The sequence below is a fragment of the Trachurus japonicus genome, chromosome 19 (genome assembly GCF_045865225.1).
Source record: "Trachurus japonicus isolate A0001 chromosome 19, Traja_1.0".
Taxonomy (NCBI): Eukaryota; Metazoa; Chordata; class Actinopteri; order Carangiformes; family Carangidae; genus Trachurus; species Trachurus japonicus.
The window spans coordinates 4,669,235-4,696,973 of record NC_140925.1 but is presented as its reverse complement, the minus strand read 5'-3'; the positions used below and the strand labels follow the sequence as shown (position 1 = coordinate 4,696,973).

The 27,739-nt window shown below is 43.1% G+C and overlaps 1 protein-coding gene across 6 annotated transcripts in view; it reads right to left on the bottom strand.

The window, feature by feature from the left end:
• The window catches only part of srcin1b (SRC kinase signaling inhibitor 1b), a 139,022-nt gene that overhangs the window by 61,848 nt on the left and 49,435 nt on the right, over positions 1-27,739 (bottom strand). For all 6 annotated transcript variants that reach the window (XM_085760814.1, XM_085760816.1, XM_085760813.1 and 3 more), the window contains exon 3: positions 6,474-6,500. In XM_085760814.1, the coding sequence (XP_085616940.1) occupies positions 6,474-6,500 (27 nt within the window). The remainder of the gene's footprint in view (positions 1-6,473; positions 6,501-27,739) is intronic.

The following is a 27,739-nucleotide window of genomic DNA, read 5'->3' as shown; positions in this document are numbered from 1 at the left end:
AGGGAGAGAGAGAGAGGGGGCAGCATGTGTGTTTGTCACCAGCTCCACAGACGAGGGCAGCTGCTACTGTACATGACGACAGGAGGAAGAAGAAGAGGAAGAAGATGCTGCTCTGTCACTAAAATTAGAAGAGATTATGTGTCTTATACAACATTTACCGGTTTATAGAAACACCACAACACTGGAGAAACGCTGCTACATCATCATCATGTGTCAGTGGTAAAGACATGAAGCTCCTTCTAAAGTGGCAACATGTGGTGTATTGATCATGTAAATAATATTGATTTCCATGTTATTTTTCACCATTTGCCGTTTGACAGCTGCTACAGTATTTCAGTCACGTCACCTTGTTGTTCCCACTTCTTCTTCTTCTTATTCAGTGGTTTTAACGGCACCGACCGTTTATTTCAAACATCAACGGTAACCCTTTAATTTACAGGCCGCTAAGGACGTGATAATGTCAAGAAATAGCCAAGAAATAACCGGTATTTACGTCATTATGTCTAGAAATAGCCTAGAATTAACGGTCAGTTTCACAGTAAGGTCGAGAAAAGTAGCTAAGAAATAACGATCGATTGATTGGTGAAGAAAAATTCTGGCCTTCCCCAAAAAATTAAAAGCATGAAAAGCATGTGTAATCTTTTGCCTTTATGAAAAACATGACATTATTATGAAATTGGCCATTATTTCTAGGCTATTTCTTGACGTTATGACGTAATTATGACGTAATAAGTGGCCTGTAAATTAAAGGGTTACCACATTAACTCCTCACAATTTGATTTAAATCTGAACTCTCCAACTATGGTCTCTCCTCCTCTGTGTCTCTAACCCTCCTCTCCTCCATGTGCATTATTTTGTTTATCATCTACCATGTTACCATGTGTATATCTGTGTAGTCTTATCTGTCATAAACAAGAGATTACGGGTTACGGGGCGCGTTACGTTTGTGTGGCGGTGCCGCAGAGACGAGAGCTGGGAGGTGGAAGGCAGAGAGCCTCCATTCTCCCTGGAACTAGTTACAAGTCATTGATTTAACCAGCACTAGGACTCTGGAGCTGGTTCATTAAGGTAAAAATATTGCACATAGTTCCTCTTTAAAAGCAGCAGATGGAAACGAGCATTAATCTGCGTTTCCTCCGTCAGGGTCTTGCAGGTTTTAGGAAACATTAACACAACATTTCTTAGGGACTATTTTCAGTGGAGGATTCATACACAATTCATTCGCTGGTTCGGTTGAGCTCTCTCTTTAAAAAACTTTATATTTATTGTATCTTTAACAGACTTTTCTTCACTGCAGCTCAGTGTGTGTCTGCATGTATTTAACTCTGTGTCACCTTGTTAAGAGAGGTGCTTATAGACTATATATACACTACAGAGTGTGTGTGTGTGTGTGTGTTCGTGGCGCTGAAGGAGCCCGTCACCCTGGGCAACGCCGTGGTTCACTGACGTGGTCTCGACAGGTTAAACCAGAGACTTCATACATTTCAAACACCACGCAGAATAAAATCTAATGTCTGTCTGATGGTTTCTGTTTCTGAGAAATACGACTTAGCAGCAGCAGGTGACGATTAAATGTTGAATTATTGATCGAGTGCACTGATTTATGATTAATATCAATAATTAACCGTTAAAGAAGATCTGGACCTCCACTTATTTACCAAAATCATGTGCAAAAAAGTCATATTTTCTCTGTTTTTATAGTTTTTAGAGCTCAGAAGAATCAGATCTATCACTGTGAAAACACCTGCATTGTCTGTTTTGTAGTTTTAATGGGATTTGTTGACAATAATAATATAATAATCATAATAATAATAATAATGAAAAGAATATCAGTCGTTTTACTATTTTAATAGTATAAAGTGTAAAAATGCATCAAACATTTGACACCGTGTTTAATCCTAAAGCTGCAGCGCTGCTATTGTTCCACTTGAGAAAAATCCTTCAGCGGTTTCTGTCGGCTGTATCAGCGATAGGCATGAAAGCAGCCTTTAAGAAAATCGAGTAATTTTATGGTTTAAGATGCTGTAAGCTGCAGTAAGTGCTTAGCTTAGCATAATGCACAACGGCAGCACAATCTCCCACAGGCCACATTGCACCGAGGGGTCAGAGGGGTCGGTGCAGTGAGCGTAATGTATTCAAGGCAGAGGTGGAACTAATAATGCATCATATAGAGTTGAATTAGTTTAGCGGGGGAAAAAAAACAAAAAACGATTAAACCTTTTTTTTTTTAATGTTTACTCATTTGTTCTGGATTTTAAATGGTTCTTTCAGCTAGTTTATAAAAAGGTAGAAAAATATTTTCCCACTTGAGTCGTTCTGGTTTTATCTGTCTAGGGTTTAAAGGTCAGAAACACATGAATAATCAACACAATGAACCGTCAGCGCTCTTTCTGCGTGGATACAAACCACCGGCAGGAAGTTAGACCTTCATTTCATCTGTTCACTTCCTCCATCCTTCCTTCTTTCCTTCCTTTCTCATTTCCTTCTTTCCACAATCCTTTTCCCCTTGCTTCTTTCCTTCCTTCCTTCCCTTTGTTCCTTACTTCTTCTTCCTTCCTCTTTTGATCCAGTTGACCTGGTCTGTTCCCTCCCTCCATCTTTCTTTCCTTCCCTTTTCCCTTCCTTCTTTCCACAATCCTTTTTGCCTCCCTCCTTTCCTTCCTTCCCTTCATCCTTACTTCTTCCTTCTTTTTTGACCCAATCTGTTCCCTCCCTCCATCTATTTTTCCTTCCTTTTCCCCTTCCTTCTTTCCTCCCATCGTTCCCTTTGTCCTTCCTTCCTTCCTTCTTTCTTTCCCTTCGTCCTTCCTTCCTTCCTTCCTTTTTTCCCTTTGTCCTTCCTTCCTAACTTCCTTCTTTCCCTTTGTCCTTCCTTCCTTCCTTCCTTCCTTCCTTCCTTGACCCAGGAGGACAACAGGAGGGTTAAAATCCTAACGAGGTGAACTCAGACGTTCATTATGGCAGGATTACACTCTCATGCTGCAGCTTCCTCCTCCTCCTCTTTCCCCTCTTCCTCCTCCTCTTCCTCTTCTGTTGGTGAGATTAATTCTTCCACTCTCAAATTTTAAATGCCATTGTTTGTTCACAACAACACGAGGAGCAAAACACTCCAGACTTTGATTAATCTGCTGGTGGAGCTCGCCTCACGCTGAAAAAATCTTCTCTCTTTTTTTTTTTCTTTTTTCTCTTCTCAACCTAATGAGAGTGAAAAAGTGTGGAAACTTCAGACCCGGCTCGGCGTACTAGCTCTGCTCCGACCGTGGCAACAAACTAATAAGAGCTGCAACGCGGCAGCGGCGGCTGCAGCAGCTGGCGGTGACTGATGACCACTAATGGCTCCTCCACTCTCAGATTAACTTGTGCATTTCACACTATTTACATCCCAGCGTTGCCAGAGCCGCGGTGGAAATCTGTGTGAGTGGAAATGAGGTTTCGTTTTTAACGGTGGTGGTGGTGGTGGTTTTGCTGGGCACATGTGAGTGGTTCAGAAATCCTGGAGGCGACTCGGCGTGTTTGTGATGGCGTGGGCTTCACTCTGGCGTGTGATGTTTTTTTTTTGCTTCATGTCAGATAATCCCATCTCTCATGTTTTTCTGTCACTAGGCGAAATGTGCGTAACGCAGCACAGATTACATTCATATTACCTTAAGAAATAAGGGCATGAATAATCTCTTGCAGCTGTCTCCATTACTGCTCGCCGGACTGCTCAGGAGCTCTCGTTCAGCTAATCAAATAATAACCCAGGTGTAACAGTCCCGGGGGCTCACAAAGGGGGGAGGGGGAGGGGGGGCACACTGACTGCAACTTTACGCCTGTGACAAGCTTAAACTGGAAATATTGCTGCACGGAGAGAGAATATGTATGTGGAGGGAAGGAAGGAGTCGACATGATGACGATTGTAGATGAAAAGGAAGTGGATGGTTCAAGTTGTCACAGTTTAACCAGAACCAATGTCAGGATTCATCCTCTCACGACCATGAACGTCACCGCAAAGTTTTGTACGAGATATTTCACAGCAGGCTCAGGAGAAACTGAAATGTAACATCTGGATACAGTCCAGCCCAGAGATCATGATACTGTATATAATAATATCTTGTTCAATACTGTAGCTCCCAACCTGTGGGCTGACCAATCACAGGTGTAACAGCACAAAGGAGAAATAATAACAACCAAAAATATAACTATGTTTTTAAATGTTTATTCCTTTATATTCTATATTCAATATTTCAACCCTGGTCCATTATTGGAGGCTATTAGAGGAGTGTTTTTACTTATATTATAAAGAAAAAACATGAAAATTAGCTGGAAATCAACACCAATAAAGTTACCATATATGGTTATCCACCCTATACAATATGTTTAATACATAAATAGTCAAAGGATTATCTATTTATGAATAAAAATGTGTAAAAAATGCAAAAATACTTGTTCTAAGTTTAAATATTTGCATGAATGTAAGTATGAAAGTATCTGAGTTGATCTGAATGTGGTCACTCGCCCAGTAAAAGGTTAAAATGAAACCTTGTTTTCCTCATATTAAGGCCTGATACTGTGATGTATCCTGAATGTTCATTTGTTATCATTAAATTAAAAGCTGCTCTGAGAACTGAAGCATCATTTGGCCTCTGTACTGTTTCAGGGTCGGACATGAGCCAAAGTCATTTGGTTGGTTGAGAACAAAACCAATGATCTGAGGGAGTAGGAGGATATATCTATAATAGAACTAAATTATGTCTCAGATGTAAATGATGCTGCCACTAAACTTTATTTTGTCATATGTACGATGGACAGTGAGCAGGTTGTACCTATCAAAAAACATCACAATAATCAATGTTATCGATCGTCAGTCTGAATCTTTTCCACAGGACCAGTTAACATCCTTCAGAAATCCATCCAACAAACTGAGATATTTCAGTCTGGACCAAAGTCGAGCCGACGACGCTGCTCGCATTCCTAAGAACCTGTGGGAGCCGATAACCAGACTGATTTACCGTTTCATTTCCCTTCATTATTCAGCAGAGGATGATGAACCCGCTCTAAACTACACGATCTCCTCTCTTTAAAAACCAAAAGGAAACAGCTGCCAATGAGTCACTGAAGGCATCACGGCCCTGCAGAAACTGGAGACTTCCACCTTAACTAGTCCACACACTGCACTTCACAGCAGCAGCTGGCCTGTTGTGTTCATTAATCACAACAACAACCAGGAGTCAAATCAGTAGGAAAATAACAGCAGCACAAGTGTTGAGTAAATGGACATGCAACTAATCAGTCTGCACTTTATTTACTACAGAACAAAAACAGTGGCATCATGCAAAAGTTTGGACACCACTGGTCAAAATGTTCATCAAGTGGAAGATGAAATGATCTCCAAAAGGCATAAAGTTAAACATGAAACGCTCTATTGTTGCTATAGGTACTAACTATGCAGGGGGCCCAAACCTTTGCCCTTTTCCTTTTCTGTCAGTTTGAAAATTTAAAAGATGAAAATAAAAATACATATATTGTTCAAAGGGATAGTTCAACATTTTGGCAAATTGGCCCATTGCCATAATCCCTATAGTTTTAGCTGTAGGTTCATTACCTTTAATTGTCGGTGCAAGCTGTTTTTAGAACGGCGGAGCAGAGACGTGAGCTGCTCAGAGCTACGCTACGGAGGCTAATGGGATTTCTTGGTTTCCCTCATCAAACTCATCAAATACACAATCCAACAACTCCAAAACGCTCTGGTGGACAAGTTGTGACCTGCACATTCACCACGCTATGAGATAATAACAGAACGTTACCAGACAGAGTTGTTTTAGAGGGAAATACAGAGACTGATTGGTTTTGCATGAATTTCCCTCTAAAACAACTCTGTCTGGTAACGTTCTGTTATTATCTCATAGCGTGGTGAATGTGCAGGTCACAACTTGTCCACCAGAGCGTTGTGGAGTTGTTGGATTGTGTATTAGATGAGTTTGATGAGGGAAACCAAGAAATCCCATTAGCCTCCGTAGCGTAGCTCTGAGCAGCTCACGGCTCTGCTCCGCCGTTCTAAAAACAGCTTGCACCAACAATTAAAGGTAATTAACCTACTGCTATGACTATAGGGATTATGGCAATGGGCCAATTTGCCAAAATGTTGAACTATCCCTTTAAAATGTAAAGGGAACGTGTCATCTGTAACTTTATGCCTTTTTTAAGATAATTTCATCTTCCACTTGCTGAACTGTTCACACTGACAGATTACATTTTACTGTAAAGCAGCAGCGCCCAAACTTTTGCACGACGCTACTGTATAAAGAGAGTTAAAAAAGACACAAAAAAAAAAAAAAAAAAGCCGGAGCTGGTAAATGTGAGCGACACTGGATGTGGCGGTGAAGAGGCGAGCAGGCATGCACAAGACACAATGGAGAGTTATCCTATTAGAGACAAATCCAACACAGAGGCACAGATTTACACTGAAACACAAACACAATATTGGCACTGACCTTGAAGCTCCAGTAGTTTGGCTGTTGCTAAGGGGTGGAGGGTTGAGGAGGGGAGGAGAGGAGAGGAGGGGAGGGAGGGGGGTAAGAAAAACAAAGAGCAAAGGAGACAGAAAAGGAGGCAGGGGAGGGAGGGAAGAAGAAGAAAAAGAAAAAGAGGAGGATTGAGTGTGAGACATTTTCTCATGTTGAAGATCAAGCAGCAGCAGCAGCAGCAGCAGCAGCCAGATGAAACCAGACTCAAACTGCTGTGTCACTCAGTTCCCATGTGAAGATCAGTGAGCGATACCACAAAGTGCTCCGTCTAACGAAGCTTCAGAGGTTTAACGCTGCATTATTTTTATATACGGCTGCTCTGATTGGCTCTAAAGCGTCTTCACCGCCTTTTAAAAAAAACAACCACAAATTGTAGTTTAGGTTCAAAACAAACCAATAAACAACTTTATTTCTTTTTCTTTTCTTTTTTGTTTTTTACATTAAGACTTGGTGAGAAAATGATGAGCTAATTATCATGATGATAACCAGATTAACTCACGTTGTCCTTCACTGCCGACATAATAGAACTTTAATTGCTTGTAATTGCCTCTCAGCAATTAATCAAATGTTTACAGTGGTTTCACTCACACACACACACACACACTGGCAGCTCCCAGATTCAGCCCCACAGTGATGTATGAGTCGTCTGGCGCGGACCCAGCAGCAGGATTAACGCCACGCACCGACTCTGGATTAACAGGCTGCCATCTTTACTTCATCTGCACAGTCGAGAATTTAAGATGCAGCTTCGTTTGGACGAGTCCTTGTTCCACGTATACTTATACATAGCCTATACCATCTTTTTCCTTCAGTTGCCATAGTTACAGCCCAAATAAAGAGGCGACACGTTTCGAAGGATGCGATCTTCGTAGATTGAGGAATTCTTTGGTCTTACCCTGCACCTCCACCCAACACCTCGGTCCAATCCCATTTCTCATCCATATCACTCCACCTCTTCCCAGACTAATTGACACATCACCAGTATTTCCCACAGGTTTGCAAGAAGACCGTGGCCGTATGAGTCTCTTTAACCGCGCACAACTGGCATGCATGCGTGTGTGAACGACAATAACGGAGAAAGAGCGCTATGCGGAGATGAATGAACGGAACAATATTGCGTTGGTCGAGCCAAAAGCAGAAAAATCTATTTGTGGTGGACGTAATTTATTTGTGGCGGGCTGCCACGAATAAGTGAATGTATGGGAAACACTGCATCACTCCTGAACTGTAATTCACCATCATCTGCATCATGATGCATTGAAATCAGACGAGCAGTGAAAAAGTGAAATCAATTCTCTGCTGCTGGACTTTGGTTAAACTTCGGATCATCTGCAGCATCCGACATGAAAATATTTTTTAAAAAAAGTGGAAATATGATTAAAAAAAACACCATTTTCGAAAATGTTACACGATGCATTGTTGAAAATACCTGATTTCCTGTGTCTTGTACTGTACTGTATTTGTGTAACTTACAGTATGTGAAGAAAATATACAAGTGAAGAAGAGATAATTGGTAAAAATATTACTAACAGCGACTACAAAAGCCATTACAAGGAAATGGGGAATAGAGGACACCCCAACACAGGATAAATGGACACTAATGGAAAAAATGATGCACCCCTTTAGACTACAGGAAGCTCAGTTTGAAGAGAAATGGATGAGATGGATGATATTTAAGACCGAACAGCGACAAAGGACAAGACTTGATTGAATAAAAGAAAATGGGAATATGGACAGTTTGCTAAGACAGTAAGACCCATGTGTTTATATTTGTTTCTGCATTTACCTGTATAAACGTTGGTTTTACATCTGCATGAAGAAAAATTCTCAATAAAAACACAAAAAAAAACATGACTCATGCAAATCAGCAACAACGATGTCACGTTAGCAAAGAACGGGATCGAAACGTACGGACTCAAGATCGACTGCACCATAAAACGACTGCCGTACTTTTTAAATCCTTATAGATATCAAGCATATTTACATTTATATGTGTCTTGGGTTGCCTGTGCAGCCATCTTAGTGGTGTCATCCGTCATCCCCTCGCGTTTGTCGAGTGCTCCTGAAAGATCTTTGTGTGAAGAGCTCCTCCTCTTCTTCCTCCTCATCCTCCTCCTCCTCCTCCTCTCATCAGCGTGAGATCGTGGCGACGTCTTGTGCTTCAAGCTGCAGCGATAAAACCTCCTCCTTCCTCTCTGCTCTCAGGTTTATGACTTATAACAGTCGTGGCTGCAGCCTCTCCGTCTGTCTCACAGCCCTGTGATTTGCATTTGTGTTTGTTTATTTACAAAGCTCTCTCGTCTATTACACTTTACCTCCACGCTCCACCACATCAGACCAGGAGGAAAGACGCCATGTCCCAGAGTTCATGCTGAGCATCGTCCACCTGGAGCTCGCTACAGATTCTACTTGTTATTCATCAATTGCATTTACACGTTTGTTCTTTTATCTTGTATCGTTGTTATTTCCTGTCCTCTTGTCTTGACATCATTGTAAATCCGACCTTCCTGACTTCACCACCATCTGCTTTTACAAATAAAACATGTTCATCTGTAAAAATATAAAGTTTCCTTTTCTGTCCTTGGACACACTGAACTTGTTGTTGTTGTTCTGCTTCATTCATTGTTGCTTTTGTTGACAATGACTAAAATATACAGCATCAGCACATTTATTTTTAGTGCTTAAAAAACTACAAAGAGGAGCAGGAGCAGTAGAGCTGAGTGAGTTTATTCAGATGAAGACACGTCTTCACTCACATCTTCACTTTGGACCAGACCGATTTGATTCTGCTGCTCCACGTCCTCTGATACCAGAAGGTATTGTTTAGGATTGATTGAGTGACTCCCCCCCATGCTGATGAATACTCCGGAGTAGTTTTTTTATTCCTCAAAGTGCATCTGGAGACCCGGGAGGCCGGTTCCTAGTCCAACGAAAACTTTATATGAGAGTAATAGGGCCAGACACAAAAACTTCCATAAAACTACACAAAAACCATTTAATATTCCTCCACACTGCTCGTCCACTGCAATCCAAGTGTCCTGAAGGGATATAGTCCAGAGTTTACTGGAAACAATGTCATTGAGGCAAGTCTGGTCATTTCCGCGTGCATCGCGTGAACGCGAGAGCCCCGGGCAAATTCAATCCAGGACTGTTTAGGCTGTAAAAATGTCCGAAATTACGTTGTTTCCAGTAAACTCTGGACTATCTCCCTTCAGGACACTTGGATTGCAGTGGACGAGCAGTGTGGAGGAATATTAAATGGTTTTTGTGTAGTTTTATGGACTACACAAAATAACATCTAATTCACTGCACTTGTTTTATTTCATTTCATTGTTTTTTCCTTGGTGCTTTTACGCTGTGTTTAATATTTTATACTGTTTTATGCTGTTTTTATGCTGTGTCTTTTGCACTATTATTATGAGATGTTCTGTATGTATCTATTTTTCTGTGAGGCGACCTTGAGTGCCATGAAAGGCGCAATACAAATAAAATCTATTATTATTATTATTATTACACAAAAAAATAGTTTTTGTTGGACTACGAACTGGCCTCCTGGGTCTCCAGATGCACTTTGAGGAATAAAAAACTACTCTGGAGAATTCATCAGCATGAGGGTGAGTCACTAATGACTGAATTTCATTTCTTGGTGAACTATTCCTTTAAAGGCATCCTAACATCAGTTCCATCTACCTGGACCACCAGCCGTGAGCTCGACCTGATGACCAGACACCCGGAGCTTCAACATGAAGATGCTTCAGTGAAGTGTCTCTAGCACTCGTGTCTGAACAGCCTCCACTCAGCGAACCGACCGATGTCAACGATGAAGGTATTGAAATAGAAAATGGAACTGAACCCAAGGTCTCTGCATCAGTCCTTTTCTAAAGTCCCAACAGCGACGAGAAAGAGAAAGAGAAAGATGTAAAAGAGGCTGAATGAATGGCTGCACTCCAACAGAGGAGACCTTCAGCGGCCTGTATGGCGCTTTTACACTCTACAACAACTCCACTATCGGATTTCTACCTTTGCTCAGGTTGTTTTTCTCTCTCAACAAACTGCAAGATATATTTATAATATATATATCTTTTTTTTTTACACTTCCACCTACTTGAATTCAAAAATAACCATTGGTAGCAGTGACAGTATACCTCCAGGTGCATCATGACAAAGAGAATAAATGTTTCCTATAATCAAATTAGCAGATTTAGAGGCGTGTGAAGCTACTTTAACTCTACAGTTCATTTTTTAAATTCAAATTACAATAATAACAGACCCAGCGATCGTCAGCTGGAACATGATAGAGTGGCTCTTTCCTCTGAAGCTGGACGAGACGTGATGATGAGCGGTGGTGACAGCTGAGAGGAGCTATAATAACTCTGCAGCACTGATCATTACTGCCTGTCCAACCGTGTCAATACATTCTGATGTTATAGATGTGTCTCGTACAGAGCCGCACGACGGCTTACACCGCAAAAACTAGACTAGCGCTGACCAATGTAACAATATCACAGAGCGATAACAGTCTGGATTTTAAAAAGAAGCTGCAGCGGTGACCTCAAAAGCCATCAATCAATCAATCAATCAATCATGCATGATGGAGGATTAGCTTTTGGATCCGACTGCTCTTATCTGTGCCAGGATGTCGGCCTCCTCCTCCTCCTCCTCCTCCTTCTTCTCCTTCTTGTACAGAGATGTTACTGTCAAATGTATTTTTCTGCAGGTCGGACAAGTCGCGGTCGATCAGAGACTTTGACTGAAGCAGTCGACCGCAGTGAATCAGAGGAAACAGCGTCGGACTGAAGTGAACACTGCGCTCTGTTAATCAAATGTCATCATCACAGTCGATTTGACTTCGGCTCAACCCGATATTGCAAGAAAAACAAAGCTTCAAAGATTTTAAACAGGAACGATGCGAGATTCCTACCTTTGTTAAATTTAAATTGTTAATTTATTAATCAGCTTTGGAGTAATTGTGATGTTTAAACGGCTTGTTCCAGGGAGAATGGAGGCTCTCTGCCTTCCACCTAGCGTCTCTTGGCTGAAAACCAACCTTGTAAGATCAGAGCCTCCGACCCGGTGTCCCAGCTCTCGTCTCCATGGCGACACCGCCACACAAACGTAACGCGCCCCGTAACCCGTAATCTCTTGTTTATGACAGATAAGACTACACAGATATACACATGGTAACATGGTAGATGATAAATAACATTATCCACCGCTCCATGGATTGATTTCTCACCGGCTTCGTTGGAAACAAATGCACATGGAGGAGAGGAGGGTTAGAGACACAGAGGAGAGACACCAGACTTGCATAGTTCAGCTTTAACCCCCCTGTTGTCCTTCAATCTGTTCCCCTCCTCCATCCTTCCTTCTTGCCTTCCTTTCTCCATACTTCCTTACCGTCCTTACTTCTTTTTCCCTCCTCTTTTGATCCAATTGACCTGATCTGTTCCCTATCCCTCCATCTTTCTTTCCTTCCCTTTTCCCATCCTTCTTTCCACAATCCCTTTCCCCTCCCTTCTTTCCCTTCTTCTTTCTTCTTCCTTCCTTGAACGAATCTGTTCCCTCCCTCCCTCCATCTTTCTTTCCTTCCCTTTTCCCTTCCTTCCTTCCTTCCTGACCCAATTGACCCAATCTGTTCCCTCCCTCCCTCCTTCTATATTTCCTTCCTTTTCCTCTTCTTTCTTTCCTCCCATCTTTCCTTTTGTCCTTCCTTCCTTCCTTCCTTCCTTCCTTCCTTGACCCAGGAGGTCAACAGGAGGGTTAAGGCTTTTTAAGCAGCTCAGTGTCGGTCACACTGGCGGTCGGACGACTGAAAACAACCAAACCCAAACCCACCAAGAAGAAAGACTGAAAAAGACCACGAAATAAAAACACTGGACACCAAAGAGACTCAGAGAGACTGTTCTGGGAACTGAATCAAGAACTTCTAGGACCTACAGACTAGTATTGCAGTCAAGACCACCTAAAGTAACCCGAGACCAAACCAATGTGAGACCATTTTCAAGACCATCACTGTATTCAATCTATATCATATCTAATGCTGCCTTTGATTGCACTCGGAACTGTTCACACTGGTGACACCAAGTTGTTCACATGGTTTAACACAAGCAGAGACTTTAGTAGAACAAATCTAATCATCTTACAGTTATTGTATTACATTACAGAAACCAAAGTGAGACAGTGACAGAGAGACATATGTCACTGCAGCTGTGGTCTTGACTGGTCAGGAGAAAAAAGTCCAGCTGAACTGAGACCGAGACAAGACCAAGAAACTTGGAAATGTGGTCGCAAGCTCTACAACAACACTACTGATGTTTGACAGACGAGACTCACGGGGAATCAATCAGCTGATTCTCTCAGTGGGAATCTGCAGCTGAACCTCCTCACTGTTTTTTAACTGGAACCAGAAACACTTCACATCATGTGAACCTGGAGGTGTTGAAGCAGCACACACACTCCCAGACACCGGGTTGTGTTTAACGTCTGAATGCTGCCTGTTCGCTCCTCGCCGGTTTCCTCAACACTGACGTCTACAACTCTACTGTCACAACAAACAATTTACATCTATTTCAGTAAAAAGTGAGAGTGTGCATGTTTGACTTTGCACTTTTTGGGTTATTTTAATGTGACTTTAAAAACTCGGAGCTCAGGTGTGTTGGTGTCTCCATCACAGACGCTCTGAGAGCTTCTGAAAACACAAATCCTCTTAATAATTAAACGAAGGTGTAGGTGGAACTTAACTCATGTTTGAGCAGCTGTTCGGGGAGCCGCCTGGATCCCAGCGACTTCTCTCTGCTCGAAATCTCACTGGCAACTTTCTTGAAATCTGTCTCGCTTCGTGTTGAATGTGGAGCGGAGCGGAGCAGGCAGGACGGGGAGGGAACAAAGACCTCGCCGGGACCGTCGGGCGGCCGTGACCCAGATTTCCGTGTGGCTCGGTGTGGATCCCGGGCCCGGGTCCAAGTCCACTGACCACAAAACGGCACAGTCGCCGTACTGTACCTGACCCCAAAGACTTAATTTGTCCCTGCCTTCAAATTCCCCTGTTTTTAATTTTATTTCACAGGACAGTGGTATTTTAACATTTTGAGAAACTCATCAGATAATACTAAATATGGCAAATCCACATGCAATAGTCTCATATCTCAGGGTACCACTCAGTACGTTGAGAAAACAAATTATGGCCTTAATCCGTCTACAACTGGACAACTGAATTGCACGTTAGCCTAAGACTGGACTTCACAACAGTAGACACTCAACTGTATTTATAAAGCACTTAAACATACCATTATCAAAATACCATAAAATCCATAAGTGAAGTGCAATAGAATACAAACTATGAATAAGTAAATAAAAGACAAGTCGAAGAGAAATAGGTCAACTCAACTGAAAGCCAGAGAGGAAAAGTGTGTTTTCAGGGAGGATTTAAAAGACTCTAATGAAACCACTGACCGGATGTACCAGGGCAGGCTGTTCCAGAGCCGAGGAGCGACCGCAGCAAAGGCTCGGTCACCTTTTGTCTTCAGACGGGTTTTTGGGCTGACCAGTAGCCAGCCCATTAAGAGCTTTAAAGGGGACATACTGTATCTGTATGAAAAAATCTGTAATCTTCAGGCTCCCTAGGTTGAAATCCACGTGGTTTTACGAGCTGTTCCCTCAGTTGTCTTCCAGTGATGTAACAAGGTTTCGAATTTGCATAACCCCACCCCCACCTGGGACTGGTAGAAGGGGCGGGGCAAGCAGTGGCTGATTTGCATTTAAAGGGACAGACACTGAAACCAACCGTTCTGATCAGGGCTGTTTAGAGAGGATGAAAAGAGCTGTGATGTTTGATCCTTGGGGTATTTTGACCGAAGCATGTCACAGACATGTCTTTAAGACACCTGGGAACTATTCTAATTTGTGGAAAGGGGGCAGAATATGTCTCCTTTAAAATCAATTCTTAAAGAAACTGGGAGCCGGTGGAGTGACGGCACAAAGTGTAGCAACGAAGCCAGTGTCCGGTCGGGGAACTCACTAATTGAGAACTCTAAGTTATTCATATCCAGTTATTTAGGTGACAGAAAAGTCAACTGGACAGGGGTCTGTCTGTATTAACCTGCTGAGATGACGCATATCGCCACTCCAGCTCTGAGCGTAGTTCGACTTAGCTGTGCATGTAAACGCACCGACTGTGTCCTGACTCATAGATTGTGTGGTCTACAAAGGCCAAACCTTAGGGCGCTTTCACACCTAATAGTCCGGACCAAGGTCCGGACTTAATTTTTTTTTTTGTTACATTGTTTCCATATAGTCCAGTAAAGTTCGCTTTCACACTGCTATTATGCCAGCGGACTAAAGGATCTACCGACGTCATGACGGATGAGCGTGCGTCTGACGTTAGCGCATAGAAAGTGCTCTGAAAAAAATAAAATAAAAATATGTGTAAAAAAAAAAAGAAAAAATATAGCCTACTGCTGGAAAGCACGCTGTGGTTTGTAATCGCGGTGCAGAAGAGTGAGTTTAGAGCTGATGAAAGGAGAGAAAAAAAGAGGATTGTGCCGCGGCGAAATGCTCTCATTGATCAGAGTGGCAGCGATCAGCGATCAGCTGTTTTGTGTAGTGGAGGGGAACACACACACGCTATGCGCACACGCGCGATCCTCCTGTCAGATGCGGCTGCATCTCTCCAGGTCACTTGTGTGTGAGTGTGAGAGAAATAAAAGCTCTGACTTGCTGGGGCAGACGTTGTTTGGTGTCACCCGCTGATCCGTCTTTTTCAGACTTTTTTCGGCGGAAAAAATATATATTCGGGTCATTATATAAAAAAATAGGCTTGCATGTATCGTTTGGGGATTTATATTAAACACTCTACTGTTTAATTCCGTGTAAACGTTTACAAGTGTAGCCTACACTGACACACCCATCCTTCTGACCAAATCTGGATATAATATGATCTCCTCCTCTCCCCAAGTATTGCCGTCCGTTGCCGCGGCTCCTCTTTCCATTTTTTCTGTTTATTTACTTTTTTCGGCACGAGCGCATCTGACGTTATTTCCTGTATTTGGTCTGATAGTTCGGACCTTCCAAAAAAATGCTTTCACACTACGCAGCAGCGGACCTTGGTCCAGGATAGTCCGGACCGAGACCACCTCCTGAGGCTGGACCAAAGACTCGGTCTTTAGTCCGGACCGTGGTCCGGGGGAGCTTTCACACCTGTCAATTTGATCCGAACTATCTGGAAAGTCCGAAAGTCCGGACCAAACGAGGTAGGTGTGAAAGCCCCCTTAGTAAACCATAACTTGTTATCCCTCGTCCCTTGTGTTTTGTTTAGCTTTCTGTTGAAGCTTTAGCTGTTGAACCTGAGCTGAATCCTCCCATTGTCTGCTGCCATATCATTTCCTTTAATCGATGTGCCACCACAGAGGATGTATCTATTGAAACCTTTGTTGCCCAGGGAGAAGAAGGACGGATCATAAAGAACCTTTCGCATCGACGCAATCGTCCTCGAAAAAGACGCACGCCTGAATTGAGACGCATCCGACGTCCCTGAATCTTTACAGCTTCAACCATGACCTTACAAACCTACAGACGACAAATGAAGAAGCAGACTGGAAGTTTCTTTCTCCAGATGAAAATGTCAAGTGTTGAAGATTATTATAGCCAAACAGAACTATTACATATATCTGCAGTATAAATATAATGAAAAGCCTCAGTCTGTCTCTTCATCTCTTTCACCAAGACCTTATTCAAACATAATTACTTCTCATGTCGCTCCAGGACGTTAGTATTTGGTCAGTTACAGTTACTTCAACACATTGAGTTTGAAATAAAATAATAGATGCTGCATTAAAGTGCAGAGTCTGTGCTTTAATTTGAGTGGGCTTACATCTGTATTAAAACAGCTGTGTGGGAGATATGAGGCCTTTTAATGGAGAGTGCTTAAAGTTTAGGTGTTTGAAAAGATCAGTCAAACTAATTTACCACATTTAAGATTTTTTTTTTTTTCTAATTTGCACTCGATGACTCTGTGAAGTCTTTCTTCCACCCACGGACGCTCAGCCGACGCTCCGGCTCTTCCCCCGGTGACGCTCCACTCCTGCAGAGACTCGCTGCCTTTAGTCTGGACGGAGATCAGAGGATCGACTCCACTTTGAACAGTGACCTTTTGTTCCCGAGCCGTCGTCCTCGCTCCGCGGAGAAATGACGTCCGATGAGGTTTTTTTTTTTGATCCGTTCGACTTCATTTCTGCACCTAATGTTCCAGTAGGTCTCCCACTTGTTTCCATCAGCGGTGAAATCATCAATAACGTCGACGTCCCAGTTCCTCTGGAGCCAGAACAGAATGTCTGACAGACGAGGCGGAGGCTTCGGGTCGTGATCTTTGACCTTTGTTTTCTGTTTCATGAGTCCATGCACTTTTATTTTTCTGTTTGTGGCGTCGTGTCCGTCTCCATCCCACCGAGCGTCGTCCACTTGTTGTTCAGTCATCATCACATTATCAACAACCTCTGTGCTCCTCTTCTCTCTCTCTCTTTCTGCCACTCATTGTTTTTTTTCCATTTTGTAGTTTTTCCGTGTTCACCTGCTTCTGTTGATCTGCCTTTGATCACTCTGGTAGATTTTTGCTTTTATTTTTCGTGCCTTTCGGTCACCTCCTTCTGTCAATTAACTACGTGCATGAACTAATGTGGAGGAAACAACATCTTGCTGCCTTTTATTTTGTATTTAAAACCTGTATCTCACACTGGTTTTTCTCCATTTATGTGCAACAGAGCTGAAACGTGGCACTTTAATGTTGATATTCACAGTGATAAGCAATGATATCGTATATTTTGGGAGGTGAATTGCATCAAGTAAGGCAGTAGTAATGGTAATAAGCAAGTTACCAGTAATAGTCAGGGCTCCAAACTAACTTTTTTTTTTTTTTTACCAGGAGCACAGTGGCTCCCCTAATTTAATTTTTTAGGAGCACAAGCAGAAACTTTAGGGACGCACACCATAAATCCACTTGCAAAGCAAATATTCACTTTTCCTTTTCATTCATGATCCACACACACATCGGCCTATGGGCCGTCTCTTCCACGTTTCACCAGAAAAAAAGAAAAGAGGCAAATTAACCGGTTGAACATGTGTAAGTAGATGAAACATTTACTTGCACCGTCTCAAAATCTAGGGGCAAAATGGCTCCGTTTAGGGGCAGTTGGAGCCCTGAGAGGCTAAATGACTAATAGTTCAGTGTCAAACTCAAAGTGCAGAAGCTCAGAGCAGGAAGTTCCCTCTCTCCACCAACCAACGCTCTCCAGCTCCTCCGGGGATCCCGCCGCGGTGTTTCCCCGCTGAGACGGGATCATTCATTCATTCCTCAGGCGGTTCCTTCGTCCCGTGACCGGAAAACCTCCCAAAGGAAGAAGCCCGGGAGGCGTCGGTCCTGACCCAATCACCTCCTCTGCTCTCGTGGTTTCCTCTCAGGACTCTCTCCCTCTGGACGTCCACGGTCCTCGGTCCGGTCTCTAATGGCCGCCCCCCCCCCCCCCACAGAGGACTAGTGGTGGACAGTAACGGAGTAAATGTACTTGAGTACTGTACTTAAGTACATATCCAGAGGATTTGTACTTTACTTGAGTATTAGATTTCTTTGGTACTTATTACTCTTACTTGAATACATTTCCAAGACAAATATTTTTACTTTTACTCGAGTTAATTTCTAGAAAGGCTGAAAAGTACTCGTTACTTTCAGGTCTGCTCTTTTTTTTTTCTAAAATCCTATTGGACACAAGCTGTGTTTGTCAAAGAAGGAAACCCTAACCCCTAAAAGCAGCACATCAGGTGGTTTCAAAGAGTTCATTCTCAGAAACAAGAGTTAAAAGCTCCTTAAAATCATTTAGAAAAAAATATAGTAATTTATGTGAAAAATAAGAAATGTACTCTTACTCTTATTTTTTACTTAAAGTAAATTTAAAAGCATGTACTTTTGGATACTTAAGTACCTTTAAAAGCAAGTACTTTTTTACTCTTACTCGAGTAACATGTCGACTGAGCTACTTTTACTTGTAACGGGTAAATTTTGACCAGTAGTATTTGTACTCTTACTCAAGTACTGAGCTCGAGTACTCTGTCCCTCTCTGCAGAGGACATTCAAAGACCAACTGGTCAAACTGTCTGTCACCTTCATGCTGCTTCTGCTCCTCTCTTGGTTTTTTCCTCCCTGCTGCACCAACACAGTCGTACAGCTGCCTATTTGCTCTCGGGTGCTTTTTTAGCAAACGATGATGCTCTCGTTTTGACATTTGCCTCCGACGTCTTTGCAGATTCATAATTTAGTCTCAATCAATAAAACGCTCATCTCTCGCCAGCTGACGTTCGTTTTATTTGCCGAAGAATAGCAACAATATTGAGAGAAGAGAGATAATTTCCCAAAGACCCAGAACCAAACAGCCGCGACAAACTCAAGCGACTTCACGGCCTCCTAATTACAAGTTGCCAGTTGCCGCCAAACAGGCGTTAATATTTTCATTATCGCCCTCTTCACGGGTTCTTGTCAAAAACAATATTGTAAAGAAAAAACAAAACAGATGATAATTGTGAAGTCAAGTACCCATTGTGTTATAATCCTCCAGTATATCTTAGCATTCACACAACAGACGCCGCCGCCGCTGTCGCCGTGCGCTGTGTAATCACCCGCTCCCGTTGGTTTATTCACCTTAAATTGGAATGACAGGAATTACCGCCAAGTCACTCCACAGATAATTTAATGCACCAACAAGCGGACATTTTTTGGAACATAAAACCTGTCTCATCTAACACAAACAGGCCCCCTATGCGCCGTGACTCAGTGATTACTGCCTGCAATATTTCTCAATCACTTTGAGCTGAAATCCCGAGGCGCACATACATACGCACCGAGGCAGACAGGGCTTAGAGAGAGAGAGAGAGAGGGGGGAGGGAGGGGAGGGGGGGTAGGAAGGAAGACGAGAAGAAGTAGAAGAATAGGAGGAGAGAAAGAAACAGAGAGAGGGATGAGCACAGAGACGTGAAGCCTGACCTGCATGACAAGTAGCCATCTTTGTACCCACCCTCTTTTTTTCCCCTCTCTCCCTCCCTCACTCACTCTCTGACAGTCCAGCTTTGCCCCCCTCCCTCCCTCCCCCTCCCTCCCCTTCCAGTCCAAACACACACACACACACACCAACACATGTGCACTCACTCGTACACCAACACACATACACACATACACACACACACAGACAAACACTTGTGTTTATGCTTTGCACGTTATGCTTCTTCTTATTCTTGTTCTTCTACTCTCAGGCTACACAACACGTGCACACACACACACACACACACACACACACACACACACACCACTGCGGCAGCAAAAGACACACCTGGCCAACACCTGCCTGCTCGGAAACCCCCCCCCCCCCACCCCTAACACTCTGACAACACACACACGCACAAACATATTTAACATTAAACAGAAAAGGGAGGAGAGGATGAGTTGTGAGCTCACTGTCTTTGCATCATCACCTGCGCTGCACACACACACATTGCAATGCACACGTATATTGAGAAGACACACACACACACTCCTGTACTTTGCATCACTCCATCACTCCGTCATCAGCCATGCAGCAGCAGCAGCAGCAGCAGCAGCAGCAGCAGCAGCAGCAGCAGCGTCATGGCTCCACGCAGGAATGCCCCGACGTCTCCGCTGAGGAGGAAGGACGCCGTTACACAGAGAGAGAGAGAGAGAGAGAGAGAGAGAGAGAGTTACCGTGGCTACTTAATGAGCACGTCGGCCGCCTGGTGCATCATCATCATCCTCATCCTCATCATCATCCTCCTCCAGCCTCCCACCTCCTCCTCCTTCTCCCCCCTCTCCATGTTTTATCCTCTTCTTTTTTTCTTTTTCTCTTTCTGTTTTCTTCCCACTGCGGCGGCGGTGTTGGCGGTGGCGGCGGCGGCTCCTCTGTGTCTTTCCCGCGCCCTGAGGATCCAGAGCCCGAGTCCAGTCCCCCCCTCCTCGCTCCTCGCTCTCGCTGGCTTGTACCCGTAGTAGCGCCTAAGAGGCAGTTAGCATCTCTTCCTGCCCCTCCTCCTCCTCCTCCTCCTCCTGCTCTCTCTCTATCTCTCTGTGTGTCAGCCTCTGATATAAACGATAGAAAAAAACACACTCTCCCTCCCTCCTCTGTCTCCTCTCTTCTTCCTCTCCTCTCTCTCTCTCCTCCTCCTCCTCCTCTTCTCTGTCGCTCCCTGTCGCTCCTTCTCTCTCCCGCTGCTGCTGCCTCTCACTCAGAACAGCCTGTGCCTCCTTCCAAAGCGCCCAGGCATTGCCAACCATATGATATCACTCACTCGCCTTATATGGAGGAGAGAGAGAGAGAGACAGTGGGTTGCCATGACGACGGCTGACTCCACCTGTTTCCCCCCCCACCCCCCAACCCCCCTCTCTCTCTTTTTCTCCCCCGTCTCATTCGACCTTTTTCCACCAGGAGATAGAGAGACGGTGGTAAATAGACACAGCACATGGAGAGGATCGACATCGGTTTTCTACCTGGTGTGTGTGTGTGTGTGTGTGTGGAGTCAGGCTGTAGTTAACCCGGCTTAGTGTGAAAGACCTGAGGAGTCTTAAATAAAAACTCCTGCAGAGCTCCTCCGATTAACACGGCGGTGACTCCCCGCTGCATGAAGGTGATTGGTCGACTCCCTGAGTGAAAAAAGTCAAGATCGAACCTGTTGTAATGTCAATCCAGACCAAAATATCACAGCTTAAATATTTCAGTTTCATTCATTCATTCATTCATTCGTTTGCAACCAGAGTCACACTGTGATGAATCGTTAAAAAGCAGAAAATACAAAATACATCAAAGCAAAATCAAAGCGTGACAACTAATTTCAGTAAAGTCAAAGCAGCTCAAAGGATAAAGTGAAGTTTCCCATTCTTATTTAACGACTCCGTCTCGTAACGTTCTGTTATTATCTCGTAGCGTGGTGAATGTGCAGGTCACAACTTGTCCACCAGAGTGTTGTGGAGTTGTTGGATTGTGTATTTGATGAGTTTGATGAGGGAAACCAAGAAATCCCATGAGCCTCCGTAGCGTAGCTCTGAGCAGCTCACGGCTCTGCTCCGCTGTTCTAAAAATAGCTTGCACTGACAAATAAAGGTAACAAACCTACTGCTATGACTATAGGGATTATGGCAATGGGCCAATTTGCCAAAATGTTGAACTATCCCTTTAAAGAGGAACTCTCCAGGTGTCTCCTCCTCTGTGTCTCTAACCCTCCTCTCCTCCATGTGCATTATTTTGTTTCCAACGAAGCCGGTGAGAAATCAATTCATGGAGCGGTGGATAACGTTGTTTATCATCTACCATGTTACCATGTGTATATCTGTGTAGTCTTATCTGTCATAAACAAGAGATTACGGGTTACGGGGCGCGTTACGTTTGTGTGGCGGTGCCGCAGAGACGAGAGCAGGGACACCGGGTCGGAGGCTCTGATCTTACAAGGTTGGTTTTCAGCCAAGTCATTGATTTAACCTCCAAATTTGACCCCCTGTCGGATGTTTCTATGGTTTTCTGTCAAATTATTGCCTCAAAATAACAAAAATTAGCAAAATAAGCAAAAAATTTGATATGTTTTCATGTAAATGAGGTATATTAGCAGTAAAAGTCCAAAAAAAGTGTAAAAGTGGATTGAAAAGGTGTAATGTAATTTTTGGGTAACAATTTAATACCATGTTGTAAAGGATCAGACAGGTCGAGTCAGTTGTGACCCTTTAGGACAGGTTGCATGGTCGATGCAAAGGTTAACCAGAACTTTTACTCAGAAACTGGTTAAATAAGGTAAAAATTAGGCATAGTTCCTATTTAAAGTCTATATATCATGCATATAATATGTGTTTTTTATCCCTCTCCTCCTCTAAATATGAATGAACTATTTCACCTTCCATGCTCGAGCTGCTGTTACATGTAAATAAAGTCAGATTATCAGTTGGCTGTGAGGAACTGAAGCTCCAACATCAACTACAGCTCAACCAGCTCCATCTGTGCTCACTAGGCTTCCTACCATCTCGTTAGACCCAGATTCCTGCTTTTTGGAAAAACAACTGAGCGCCCGTCAGAGTTTCAGTGTTTTGCGTCGACAGCAGATGTCACCTGCCAGAGCCAGGAAACACAAAACACACAAAAACACAGAAACACAAGAAAAAAGAGAAAAAGCGACAGAAAAATTTCCTTGAAATAAAGTTTCAGGAGATGAATGCAGCTCGTGTTCCAGCTCTTAACCTCCGACCTCTAATAACCCCAAACAAACACAAGCCGCTGTGATTGTAGAGCTGCAGAAAGCCAAACTAAAACCTGTGCTAACTGTAGATACTGAGATAAACAAACTGTTCCTATCTGTTCTCCTGCAGGTAAACAAACAACACTCCCTCCCTGTGTTCATTAGTGAGACGAGGAGGTTTCACAGTCCAGCTGTGTGTTTAATGCACAGACACGAGACAAGATAAATGTGGTGTTTTCCCTCCAGATGTGGACCAGGGGAAGCTGCTGCAGGCTGCACCTGCTGTCACAGGTATCCAGGGATCCAGACTAACTTTACTTTTTAATAGGAGCAAAGTGGCCCGTAACATAAAGGGATAGTTCAACATTTTGGCAAATTGGCCCATTGCCGTAATCCCTATAGTCATAGCAGTAGGTTCGTTACCTTTAATTGTCGGTGCAAGCTATTTTTAGAACGGCGGAGCAGAGCCGTGAGCTGCTCAGAGCTACACTATGGAGGCTCATGGGATTTCTTGGTTTCCCTCATCAAACTCATCAAATACACAATCCAACAACTCCACAACGCTCTGGTGGACAAGTTGTGACCTGCACATTCACCACGCTATGAGATAATAACAGAACGTTACCAGACAGAGTTGTTTTAGGGGTAAATACAGAGACTGCTTGATGAAAAACTGTCCCTGAAGGCAACGTGCATCAGCGGTTTTGCAGGAATTTCCCTCTAAAACAACTCTGTCTGGTAACGTTCTGTTATTATCTCATAGCGTGGTGAATGTGCAGGTCACAACTTGTCCACCAGAGCGTTGTGGAGTTGTTGGATTGTGTATTTGATGAGTTTGATGAGGGAAACCAAGAAATCCCATGAGCCTCCGTAGCATAGCTCTGCTCCGCCGTTCTAAAAACAGCTTGCACCGACAATTAAAGGTAACAAACTTACTGCTAAGACTATAGCGATTATGGCAATGGGCCAATTTCCCAAAATGTTAAAATATCCCTTCAAAACTTTAGGGGCGTAAATCAACTTGCAAGGCAAATATTCACATTTTCTTTTCATTAATGATCCTTGTAGCAACCCAAAACGTAATACCAGCCAATAATGTAATAGATTTGGCCATTTTTAATGTAATAAAGCCAACAATGTAATTGGTTGCACATGTGCATTACTTCCGCTGTCTCAAATTTTAGGGGCAAACCGCCGCCATTTAGGTGCAGACTGGAGCCGTGGTATCACATCGTCAGGACGACTGGTGTTGTGGTGATTGATGGCCGAGCGCGAGGGAGGATATGAGGCATAGAGAGAGAGAGAGAGAGAGAGAGAGAGATAGATCCGGCGGAGCGGAGAGTTTAATATCGTATATTTCACATTCTGACATTTTCTCACTGACTCACTTAAACGCTTTTCTCCATATTTCTATTGCTCAGTCTCTCAGATAATAACTGCTAAAAAAGTGTCCATTACTGACCCAGAGAGCCGCTCATAAAAATGCCTCCGCCGTGTGTGTGTGTGTGTGTGTGTGTGTGTGTGTGCGTCGAAAGCCCCCAGAGACATCTCGCCACATAATGCGCCTGTGTGGGTTTGCGAGCCCACCGATGGATGTGCCTCTATTATCTCCCAGGAAGAAAATGTTCACATGTGGAAATAAGAGAAAGCACTCAGCGGCGCGCTCACGCAGCCGCCCCCCCTCCTCCCCCTCCTCCCCCCGGGCTGCACTCACTCTCTCTCCTCCACAGTTGTTATTGTACAGAAATGCGGGGCCCTGCATCTGAATCTGCATCCAAACGCACACAGTGATGATGGATGACGGGAGGATATGTATTTCTCCGTTCTCTGCAGGAAAGAAACAATAAATCCCCCCCACCACCCCAAAACGTTTTGATGCCAAAAATCAAATACTGCCATTAATCACCGATTTATAGCTGCGGCCTCGATGTAAACAGAGCCACTGAATCTGTTCTGTCATCCTCCTCCTCTTTTTTTATTCGGTCTGACGTGACAGTGACTGTTTCATCTGTAGCAGACGCCATCTTTTCTGTTTCATTATTTTAAATGTGAGTTTCAGTGTCTCTGTTCAGACCTGCAATAACAACACATCACATGTAGAACACCATCACTCCCTCATTCATGCACCTCACACTCTCAGTCTAGTAGTATACGAGTTATAGAGTGAAAAAGGGAAACAACGCAGCAGCTGCAAAAGAACAGGAAACCCAGGAGACTTGAGCTCTCAGATAACTTTGACCAAGGAATCAGACAAGATATTTACTATTTACCACTATTTTATTATTATCCATTATACCTCCATACTGCTCGTCTGTAATGTCCGTCTTGTATTGAAGCCCCGACATGAGAAATTGTTCCGCTGGTCAGTGCAAATCTCACACACCGATACAAACAAGCTTAAAATATAGACTTATTTAATTTTTTTCGGAACAATTTCTCATGTCGGGGCTTCAATACAAGAGGGACATTACAGACGAGCAGTGTGGAGGTATTTGGATGTTTTTTGGTGTGTCTTTTTGGACGAAGAAAAGTGAGCACCATTCACAACCATCATATAGACAAATACTGCTGCACGGACCCCCCCGTAACTCAGAGAAGGCACGGAGGACTCTGAAAATTCTCCCAGCCCTTAGTCGACATGAGGGTGAGTAGATAATGAGTGAAATTTGAATTTTGGGTGAACTATCCCTTTAATTGACTCATCCTGCTGATCGTCAATTTATCTCTAATGTGATTTTCTGTTACTTTTACTTTCCTCCAATACCGTACTGTATATACTGTACATGTTGCTGTGTATTTCCAATGTACTTCAATATTGTAAATGAAGTTGCTGCCTCAATATATTTCTGAGTCTACTGTAAATAGTGGTTATAATAATAAAAATAATTTTAAAATATCATCATCAATAAAGTTTATTCTAAAAAGCAACCTGGTTAAGTATCCACAAGTTTCCGACGGTCACCTATGGTCAAAACTGGAAGCCGGTTTTGCACGTCGCCCGGTGGAATTGCACGTTTACGTTTCCATGGTTTCAGTCGTTGTCATAGTTGCGGTAAACGCATGGATCTATTAACGCTGGCTTTTAACACGGATGTCAATTTGTGTGATAATATCCATTGTTAAAAGCTGGTGTGATGATCCATGCGTTTTACAGATTTTCATTGAAAAAAAAAAAAAAAAGGCATTTACCGCGACTACCGAAACCATGGAAACGTAAACGTAAAATTCCACCGGAAGAGCAAAACCGGCTTACGTCTTTGATGTTCGGAAAAAGGTGGATAGTTAGATTCTCTCTCTCTCTTTCTCTTTTCTACATATTTGTCTTTGACCTTGTGACATTTTCCTTCCAGGTGAAGAAGAACTGTTTAGGAAAATAGATTATTTCAATCATAGACTTAGTAATTAGTAAGTAATTAACATAAATGAGTGTTTGTAACGGATATAATGAAACTTCTGATAGCCTACGTCACCATAACTAAAAAAAAAAACCTATACAGATATATACATTCATCCTGTGCAAATAAACTGCAAGAGAATAACTATAAAGACAAATAAACTTTACATACACTGCACATATATTAATAATGTGTATAAAACAGCAGCCGTCTGTAGATAAGCTCTTATCTTAATCAGCACATGAACATCAGTCTGGATGTATAAGAAGAGACAGATGTGACCGTAACGCTGTGTTTCTGTTTGTTTCCTCTGATGAAACCTGCTTTAAGGTGTCTTATCCTGAACCCTGTTTATTATTAACGCACACAAACACACACACACTGAAACAAATCCTTTGATATGTTTCAGTGTGTGTGTGTGTGTGGTGTATACACTGAGGCCGATGTTTGATTACAGAGGTAAAGCGAGGTGTGTGGTGTGATTACTGAGGCCTGTGGTGGCTCCAGAGTCCTTTATGTCGACTGGGAAAAAGCAGAATAATCCAACCTTGGTCTATTTTTATGGAAATTTAATTGCGTGTGTGTGTGTGTGTGAGACGTGTTGTTTATTGTGTGCAGTATTAACGAGGGTGACCACCAGCGCTGATGCAGTCAGACTATTACTGGTGTTACCGCAGGGAAACATCACAGGAGTCTTTGTTTGGTTGTTTTAGTTTCTTGTCAGATAATTACTGTAGGTGTGTTGTTGTTAACCCTTCGGATGATCCTTCAATTTGTACCACTGGACAAAAATTAGACATCAGTTACTTCCAAAATATTTGTGCTACATATAGGACTGGGTCTTCTTGACTAAACATGAAAATCACTTTTGACATGGGCTTCAACATTTTTAACCCCTTCCTGGCCTGTTGTTTTTGCTGCAAACAACATTTCTATGGAGCTCTATGGGGTTTAGGGCTGGTGACAGTATTTTAGTGATAAAAAAAGAGATATCCAAAATCCCCTCGGTGAAAACTTCTGACTATAATATGTCAACAAAATAAAACAAGAATTTTTCAAGGGGCTTTATCCATTGTTCAGATTTCAATTCTGGAAATTAGCGCATATTTCATTAGATATTGCCTCATTTACATATTTAAAGGTATAATGTGTAGGAATTCCTCCCATCTAGCGGTGCGGTTGTATATCTGAACGTATTCTTGATGTTGCATTCATGTGAAATCGGACAGACGTCAGACAGACAACAGACGCTGCATGTAACAGGATAAACAAGCGAAACAAGTGGTCCGCCAGCACGAGGCAAAACAATACAGGCGTGACAATATGTTGTCATGGTGATGTGGTATTGTTTACCTGACCCACGTTTTACTGTCTTTCTCTCGTGGAGTAAAATGACATCCGGTTGGTTTGCCGACGGCCGTCTGCCTGACTGCACCTGAATGCAACATCAGTGCCTCCGCCCTTCCTCACACTACACAGTGGTGACAGTTTTAACAGGCCGAGCCGACAGCTCCGCTGAGTTTCCGTGGTTACCTACGGTCACGCTGCCACTGAACGTAAAAAATGGCGATG